The sequence below is a fragment of the Thermobia domestica genome, chromosome 7 (assembly GCF_964235325.1).
Source record: "Thermobia domestica chromosome 7, izTheDome1.hap1.1, whole genome shotgun sequence".
NCBI classification, from domain to species: Eukaryota; Metazoa; Arthropoda; class Insecta; order Zygentoma; family Lepismatidae; genus Thermobia; species Thermobia domestica.
In genome coordinates, this window is record NC_137460.1 from 73611940 (window position 1) to 73621668 (window position 9729).

The following is a 9729-nucleotide window of genomic DNA, read 5'->3' on the forward strand; positions in this document are numbered from 1 at the left end:
TACTTAAATTCGTTTCTTTTCTTCAACCATATTTTTATTTTGCTTGATATATTACGCAAATATTGATGAAAAGCGACTGGAAGTTTCGAAATGTAAGTGTGGAGAAGAATTGAAAAATTAATTGGGTCAAGCGGAAAACGAATAAGATGATGTTAGAAATGGTTGGGAATAAAAGGACACTTCTAGATACTATTTTAAGAAGAGGAAGATAAACTGGTTGGGACATTGCCTAAGAAGAAATTGTATCATGAGGGACATGCTAGAGGGTATGGTGGTAGGAAAAAGAGGGAAGGAGGGGGCGAAGGAGGCTACAATTAATGGACGATATAAAAGCAGAAAGAGCATACATAAATACGAAGAGATTAGCGGAGAAACGTTGAGCATTGAAGCTTCTCAGCTGAGGTAAGTGACCCGCCAATAAGGGTAGAATTCATATGACAGGGGTGCCCACAAGGGGGGGCTATGACGCAAACTGCGTCATTGAAATAGTTGGGGGGGTAAAATCTATATAAATATGTTTGAGAAGGTGTAAAAATTAATCGAAAAGTTTTTTTTTTTCATGGAAGAACACCTACGGATAGGCAATTGAAGGGGGGTGCGTCGTGGACATGAGGGGTGGTGGGCACCACTGCATATGATAATAATGATATATATTATAATAATGAAATCGAATTGCAGATAATATCCAAATATTTTTTACCTAACGAGTACTGTTATCCAACAACCATTCTCTTGATATTTCCTCCTAACAAGAGATCGTTAATGGTACTTACCTTTCACCGTCATCGTTGAAGGCAAAATCGCCCATGATGAGGTCTCGAAACCTGTATCTTGGAGGAAGAGGAGGAACAACCTCTTTTTCTCGTACAGCTGGTCCGGCCATTCCTTTTGAATCAGGTTGTTCGTCTTCTTCTTCGCCTCCTTGGGTCTCACTCAGCCCTTCTTCGACCTTCGCCTGAGACCCGCCGGGCCGGGCCCGTTTTGACTTGGGCAGCAGGTTTCTGAGTGGGGAAGGGCTATTGTTGTTATCACTCAAAGACGACGCTTCGCCACTATCACTATCAACGCCACCAATGTGGAAAGAACTAGCAGCAACACCACTGGAAAATCTGATTCTTGACGTCAGCGTGTTTAAAAACGAGAACCGTAGAGCATTACTAGGTGCTTCGCACTTGACACTGTGATATCGCTTGGCTCGTTGCTTCTCCAGCTGGCCACGTTCAACTAACTCGCCGTCCACGTCTTCCACCATAACCGAGAGGAAAAACGAGTTGCGCGAAAACCGGGCCAAAGAGAAAACGCGCGGGAAAAGTTGAGGTTGTTTGCGGTTGCTAGGCAACGAAAGGCGCTTTTTCGACACTTAGTGTCGAGAGAGAAACTTTACTCGCAAGCACACAACTTCAGACCTCGCATATTCTCTCTGTCTGTTGCCCCAGCTTCTGGCGCGATCGCGGCTTCTTTTTCGATTCTCAATGTGTTTCGCTCCTATGGACACAATACGCAGCTCGACGAACTGGAATAGATAATGTCTTACTGACTGAATGGTGGAGCACAATAGCGAAACTCCAGTAATGTTCATTGCATACAGCAGCAACGCTTCCATGCGGTAGAGATTCGAGACTTTACACACACACATAAAGGAAGACCTTTCAATTGGCTGCCAAGAAATTAAAAAGATAAAAACAAGGACAGACACTGAAGACAACTGCAGTCAGCCGAGAAAAAAAGATTATTGTATTTTACCGTAATTTATGTAGTTAGCAGTAAAAGTGTCTGCAACTAGAATTTTTAACTTAAACAATACATTACTCGGACTTTCTATAAATTTCTTCAGATCAAAAAAATGTTCGTCCTTTGTTTTTAACTCTGAATTTACCTAATCTGAAATATGTCAATATTGACTGATCATAGTTACACATACGTAATATTAAAACAAATATAGAAATAGAAAGCATCACGAAATCATAAACGTGTGTTACGTATAGTCTAGCTAAAACAGCCTTTCTCAATGTCTTCTTTCTTTCTCGGCCTATATACCCAAATAACCTATCATATCTACAGGTCAAGGTACGTATAGATTCATGGGCAAGTTATATAATAGATTACCAATGTTGGTGGTTGTATGTATAGTAGAGACAAGCACATTGACAAATCTTTCATTGTCTATTTCGGGCAACAGGTGAGTGAACTGTGTGCCACCTGTTTTGTCATAAATGTGCGAAGTCCTACACCTGTTGGATGGAAGCAACATGTGTTGCAAAACACTTGTAATATCGTTAATTTTAAGAAACTACATTCGCTTTTGTTTATTTCATTGCTCACAAGACGTTAAATAAGAATAAAATGACAACAAAAATCAAAAGTCTCTTTCTATCTCGAGGCTTCCTAGTAGCTAATCGGTTAGAGTATGCCTCTTTGGCGTAGGAGACCCGGGTTCGATTGCTGGTTGGAGCTTATGTGTTTCGGATCCCACGTTACTTTGTAGGTCCACGTCTCATATAGCCTCGCTGCTGAAAGGAACGCTAAATTGAAATCAAATAAAAATCTTACCATCTCGTTTATCCTTTTTTTCTTTCCTTTCATATCCATGGTATCCTTAAAGAGGACTTTTCGATATAGAATGAGTCTTTGATACTATCTGATACAATCTAATAAACTTAACTCTCTTTTACCTACAGTATTTCTTAAGCATATTGAGCTTGCTTGTGTTAAATGATTATCGTACGCTTCTTTGGGGGAGAGACTAGGGTTCGATTTCTCTCTAAAAATCAGTATTAAACTTCCCACTAATATGCTTTGTAGGTTTAAGAAGAGAAATGGTTAATAAAAGGGAATGATTATCACTGTATTGATTCTAAGTCAGAAGGGTCCGGACAAAAGGGCGAGGACAGAAAAGCCCGAGTCAAAATGACTCCGCGTCAAAAGCCTCTTAGAATGAAGATAGATAAAAATAATAATTCACACTCTCATTTATGGGTAGATTCTAGCCCAAACTGATATGTCAAACATACCCATTTCCATTTTAAAAAAATGTATGATATCCAATATGGCGGAATCCAAGGTATCTGCCATGCCCTCATTTAATGCAGTTTTTGCATCAACACTCGTGTGCAACATTTACTTTTTCACCGTCCACGCGTTCTATTCCCGGCGGGAGCTCATGTGGTTCGGATTCCACGTTAATCAGTAGGTCCACGTCTCATATAGCCTTGCTGCTGAACGGGACGTAAAACTCAAAATCACCTCACCGTCCACGCGTATCGTTATTACTGGCTTGTCGTAATATTTGTGACTAACTCTTTATATAGATATATATGTCCACATATATGTCTTTTCAACGCAAATAAATCAGACACACTGTCCACAGAATATTTTTTTTTTTTTATCTAGTAAGCATTACAGGCTTTTCAGGCTATAGGCTTTTATTGCTGTGGAGACCTTTTGTGGTGGGGCCCTTTTGACGCAGAGTCGTTTTGACTCGGGCCTTTCTGTCCGAGCCCTTTTGACGTGACACCCACTGCGTTACAAAAATATAATTTTATTAGTTTATTGGTTTACCCCCTAATTTGCTTTACATTATTATACTGTTTGCAATACACAAAAATATTTATTTTAACATGTCTATTTCAAATAATAAAATAATGTTATTAATTTCTTTCGCTATCCAAAATACGAGTTTGTCACACAAAAAGGGATTTTTTTAAAAAAAAATGTGACATATATATACAGGATGGACCATTTTTCTTGAAACGCTCTTGTAACTTTTAAACTAATCGGTGAAAAATCCTGAAAGTTTACAGCATGAAATATCGGTAGGGAACGTTGATCAACATATTATGGCAGCCCATCAGATTAACAATGTTGCCAACTGAACATAAACTTTATTTTCTCAAATGCCACTATGTCAGATTATATTTCAAATCTACATATGAAACAACAAAAACTTAACATACCACTTATTATTCAGTGTTATAAAACTAACGACACTATAATATCACAAACTTCCGTAAATATTCGAATTTTGGAGGTCTCTGCAACAGTAATAGTGGAAGTGAGACTGGCATGGCAATAACCTCCATCGATGACGCGCCTGCTCTCGACGGGCCCACGGGCCCCGTTCTACGTTCCTGCGCTGAAACTGTTAAATAGCATTCTCGATTTTAGTGGGGTTTTCACTTTCGTATATGTGGCATAAGTCTGGATGCTCATTTGTACCTTCCGGGAAAGTCCTCGTAAAATTAACCTGCACGCATGAAAACAACTCCTACCTTAAGGAATAATTCCTGAAATACTACATGTAAATTACATAATAAAATAATTGCATATTTTATAATAGGATAACATGTAATAATTTCCAGGGTACTAAAGTTTGCGATCATAATATCAACCTGTACGCAATTGTTTTCTTTTATTACCCCAGATTAATAAGAGTACAAAACGTCTTATTAAAGCAAGAAAAGTCAGATATATATATATATATATATATATATATATATATATATATATATATATATATATATATATATATATATATATATATATATATATATATATATATATATTAATTTTATTTGATGAACTCTACGTTCTTAATCTACACCCGATATTCTTGTATATTAAATTCTCAAAATAATACTTATACCTATCATTGCCTCAAGATTTAACAATAGTTATGGGCATACAAGCACTGTAACTACATCAATCGTGTATATTGTCAACAAAAATACTAACAATATCCAGCGCAGATAAGCATATTTTGAACATCAGATAGTTAAGGAAAAGAGTAATAAAAAGATATTTATTCAAGAACTGCCGCTCTGTCTCACGACGCCATCATAGTTGTTTTGTATTTTCCTGCACTCAATTCGAGCGGTGATTGGCTATTGAATGCTTTTGAATTGGATTGTTTAGAACAGGACCGAAACGAAATCTCTTGAACGAAACTATTGAATGCAAAACAAAAATCAAATAGTCTTGAATGGTCCTGAACAAGACTCTTGTTCAAGCTTTCTTGGATCGTCTACAAGCAGTATTACACCTTCTCATTCGTCTTCCGTTCAACCCAGCTAATTCAATCCTTTTTTTTTTTTTTTTTTTATGTCCACGTTTGCAAAGCCTCGATTTTTTCATCGCTTTTGCGTAATGTCCATGTTTCTGCCCTATAGATTATGAAATCAGTAAAACAAAATCTCAATATTTAATTAGAAGTTTGTTCAATACAAAGATTAGCTAATCGTGGTTGAAAAGAAAAAAATCTGATGCCTTTAGAATGTTAAAGTAATTTTGCAATTCATGGGATTTCAGTAATCTGTGCCGTTTTGATTTTCTTTCATGCGTATCAGGGGTAGCCTCTCCAGTTTGGGAACCAGTGGAGTATTGGATCTGTTAAAAATATAAATTAATTATGAAATGTGATTTATCTTATAAGTAGTGAAGCATGGGTATCAATTGAAAAAATAAAGGTCATCGCCTATGATGTATCCTATTATCATACTTATTATATTTATTATATCTATTATATTTAGAAACACATTGTATTTCCGTTACTATTCGCGCATTTTAGAATTTATTATCCCCTATTTCCAAAGAAAAATTTACCTATGAAAAGCACAAGATTTCTTAAAAGCAAGACTTGCGAGACTTGCAAGCAAGACCAAGACCACGGGTTCCAGTGCAAGACCAAGACCAAGACTGGATGTGCAAGACCAAGACCAAAACCACCCGGGTCTTGGTCTTGATCTTGCTTTTTTGCTCATCACTAGTTGCAATAGCAACACTGCTTGTGTGACACTACTGCCGTGTTCTTTGTTACGTGATGCTGATTGTTATAACATGCATGAATCAGCATTCGGTTCTCGATAAGGAAACATATTCTTACGTTGTTCATTATATGTAATAGAAAGTGGTACCAAACTCTGATACAGAAAAGCAACTTTCATATAGAAAAGCAGCAAAAGCAATGATCAATTCTTCGTTAGAAAAGGATGTACTTACTAATCATGGTATTCGAACTTGTGTGCTCCACCTGATCGGTCATAGATCTGAGTGGACTGCAGTGTTAGATAATATATATTTTTTAACGAGAGGACTCTAGTTCAATTTCTGCACAAATTTATTTTTGATTGATAATTTTATGTTTGTATTATTTCTCTTGGTTCTCACTTTTCCTATCGTATTCTCTTTGCATTATTTCTTTAATTGTCATTTGCTTTCGTTACTCTTACAGACATGCACCGATCGTTGGGGTCCAGGCCCCCGAGTTTATTTGGATCCCCAGAATCTTGGTAGCTTTGTTTGGACCTGTATTTGATTATATGACAACGAAATACATATAACGGAACGCCCCCCCCCCCAAGAAAAAATCAGCAGAAGTCGGCTCCAATGCTCACAGGCAGAGTGTTTCTTTCAGAAACAGTGTTCCAGGAGGGCACACTTAGTATTCCTGGGAGGCACTGCTGGTACTATTCTATTATAGACGCATTATTTTGGTCTCCTGGGGGGGCACTCTCAGAGCCCCAGGTCGCAATGCCCCCCAAAGGCATGTCTGGAAGAAACACTCCTCATAGGGCATAAATGCGTGAGATAGAGCTAAATTCATTTTTAGTTTTCATTCGAAAGAAATTCGTGAAAGCATGAATTGTAATGGTTAAAATAATGCATACAAGAGGGTATGCGAGAATGAAAAATTAACCAATTTCCAAATACTTAGAATTTTTAAACAAATTCATACTGTTTCTAATATGTTTAAGAAGTTAAAATTTTATTTTGAATGTATTTACAAGAATTCTTATTGAAATTATTTGGTCTAGGAATTAATTCGTGCGGTTGGTACGCACACATTGAAGCTGTAGTACAAACACAAAATACATAAATACCTTAAGAAAAATATTGTGCATCGCTAGCCACCAATTTCGCCCATCTGTCAGGCAATGTACGGATTCCGTGGCGAAAGAAGTCCTCATCCTTGGAAGCGATCCAGTCAGAGACCCATGTTTCGATATCTTCTGAAGAAGTAAACCGCTGTCCAATCAAATCGTTGTTCATGCAATCGAACAAGTAGTAGTCCGAAGGAGCAACGTCTGGTGAATACGGCGGGTGGGGTAAAACTTCCCATCCGACATTTTCTAAATAGGTTTTGACCGGTTTTGCGACATGTGGGCGAGCATTATCATGTTGAACAATAAGTTTATCATGTCTGTTCTCCCATTCTGGTCGTGTTCTGGCCAGAGCTTGCTTCGAACGCATTAATTGTCGTCGATAACGTTCTCCATTCATAGTTTCACCCGGTTGCAGCAGCTCATAGTACACCACACCTTTCATATCCCACCATATGCACAGCATAACCTTTGCACAGTGAATATCTCGTTTTGGTTGTGATGGACCTGGTTCACCTGGTTTCACCCAGGCCTTTTTTCGTTTAGGGTTCTCGTAATGGATCCACTTCTCATCACCCGTAATAATTCGATGCAGAAACCCCTTTCTGCTCAGTCGTTGAAGCAGCAATTCACAAATGGTTTTTCGTCTTTCAACGTCTCTATCTTTCAATTCATGTGGAACCCAATGTGACATCTTTTGAATCATTCCCATGGCTTTCAAGCGTTTGGAGACTGTTGTTTGATCAACGCCTAATGCTGCTGCAAGTTGTTCCTGCGTTTGACACGAATCCTGCTCGAGCAATGCTGTCAATTCTTCGTCTTGAAATTTTTTTAGCTGTCCAGCTCGCTCTTGGTCTGCCAAGCCGAAATCACCACTTTTAAACCGTGCAAACCACTTCTGACACGTTCGCTCAGCTAGAGCATGGTCACCATACACTTCCACCAAAATACGATGACTTTCAGTCTGCATGTTAAAGTAATGCAGCAGGACACCCCGCAAAAACACTTTATCAGGCACAAATTGCGCCATGTTCACTTAACTACAAACTGGTGTTGTTGACGCTTTAATCCACTGCCCTATACTACGAACGATACGCGATGACAGGGGTTTGCAACACATGTGTGGATACACGGAACTGTGGGACGCTCCGTTCCTTGCGCCATCTCTTGTCCACCCGCACGAATTAATTCCTAGACCAAATAGTATTGAAGTAAGAATTAGTATTGAATGTTATTGTACTTTTCTTCCTAAAACACATGTTCTATTTAGTTTCACATTGATACTTATGTACCGTATGTAGTGTTTTATTTATGGATAGATGGCAAAAGCGTTATATAATTATATGCTATTTGAACTTTTTTTGAGAGAAAGTGGAAGAAATCTATTTAGGGTTTTTAAACACTTTCGTTAATTCAAGTCAAGCCGGAACCTAACTCATTATTTATTATTTATTTCGTTAATGTCATCAGTCCAGATTTACTAATAAATGTTTTTCATAACTTAAGTCTTCTTCTTGTTCACCTCAACCATAGGTTGGTGGACAACATGGAAATTTTAAATCTTTTTTCTCCCTTGGAAGAGCTATTTTATACTTTGATAAGGCCTCTTCTTCGTGACTGCATCTAAAAATTCTATCCTTGGTCTTCCTCTTCCTGGTTTCCCATATGCCTTTCCTCTCTATCAGCACGGTGAGCCAATTGGAGTGCCGAATAAGATGGCCAATCATACTGTTTCTTCTTTTTCCTATTATCTTGATGATCTATCGTCCTTCATTAGCTTCCTTTAATACGTCGTTTCCTTTCGGTCCCTGATATGCGCAGCATTCTGCACCAACGCCAATTTTCAAATGCTTCCAGCTTGGATATTTCAGCTTTCCTCAATGTCCGAGTCTCTGATCCGTAAAGCGCCACGCTCCACACGATGGTCTTAATAAATCATTTACGAACGTCCAACGACACATTTCTTGATGTTAGTACAGTGCCGGACTGGCCACATTGGCTACTTGGCAATCGCCAAGGGTCCGAGGCCCGATGGGCCCCGCAGGGATCACGAGGCATAGGGCCTGTAGGCCTTGGTCGAAATTTCGTGATCGCAAATGATTTCTTGAGTCTTCCTCTCAAAAAGGTTCGGGAAGCCTAAGTTCGTCTTTACGAAAGAAGTCTTCTCGGGTCCTCCTTGCTCATATTAGTACGGTCCCGCGTGCCACTGAAACTTTGTACTTAGCAAAGGCCCTCCTTTAGTCCGTACAGAAAACATGATTTTGTCACTTATATTTTGCAACTGACGTGTTAAGTTTTATATATATATATATATGGAGGCTTTTAAGTACCCGCGCCAAGGGCCCTCAACTTGGCCAGTGCGACACTGTGTTAGCAGTCCTCTTTTCCTATTGAATGCTTCTTTAGCCTGTGCTACTCCGAAACTTATATCTTTTTCACTTCTTCCATCCGAGAATATTAGACTTCCTAAATAGGGGAACGTCTTAACGTTTTCTATTTTCTCTCCGTCTAGCCATACGTTTGGTCCTTCCTGTCCTGCTCTTATACGCTTTATCACTTTTGTTTTCTTCTTATTTATCTTCATTTTACTTTTTTTTTTCAGTATGTCGTTTAAGTTTGAAAGTGCTTCCTGCAAGCCATTTTCGTTCTCCGCTATCAGTGCTATTTCATCAGCAAATCTTATTGTGCTGAAAACCTGGTCTTTTACTTTTACGCCTTTCTTGTTTTTATCAAAGAATACTTTCATAGTCTCTTCCATATAGGCGTTGAACAGGAGAGGTGAAAGTCCACATCCATGCCTTACTCTTTTACTACTGCATAACTTTAGTAGTATATAATAATTTTCAACCTATTA

General features: G+C 38.4%; 1 protein-coding gene across 4 annotated transcripts in view; it reads right to left on the reverse strand.

The window, feature by feature from the left end:
- LOC145688893 (uncharacterized) overlaps positions 1-1796 on the reverse strand; it is a 399672-nt gene extending 397876 nt beyond the window's left edge. For 2 of the 4 annotated variants that reach the window (XM_081763055.1, XM_081763056.1), the window contains exon 1: positions 774-1792. In XM_081763055.1, coding sequence (XP_081619181.1) covers positions 774-1252 — 479 coding nt within the window. In that variant the 5' untranslated portion in view covers positions 1253-1792. Of the gene's footprint in view, positions 1-773 lie in introns of all 4 variants that reach the window. The other 2 variants (XM_081763057.1, XM_081763054.1) reach the window with 2 other exon arrangements.
- Between the last annotated feature and the right edge of the window lie 7933 nt (positions 1797-9729).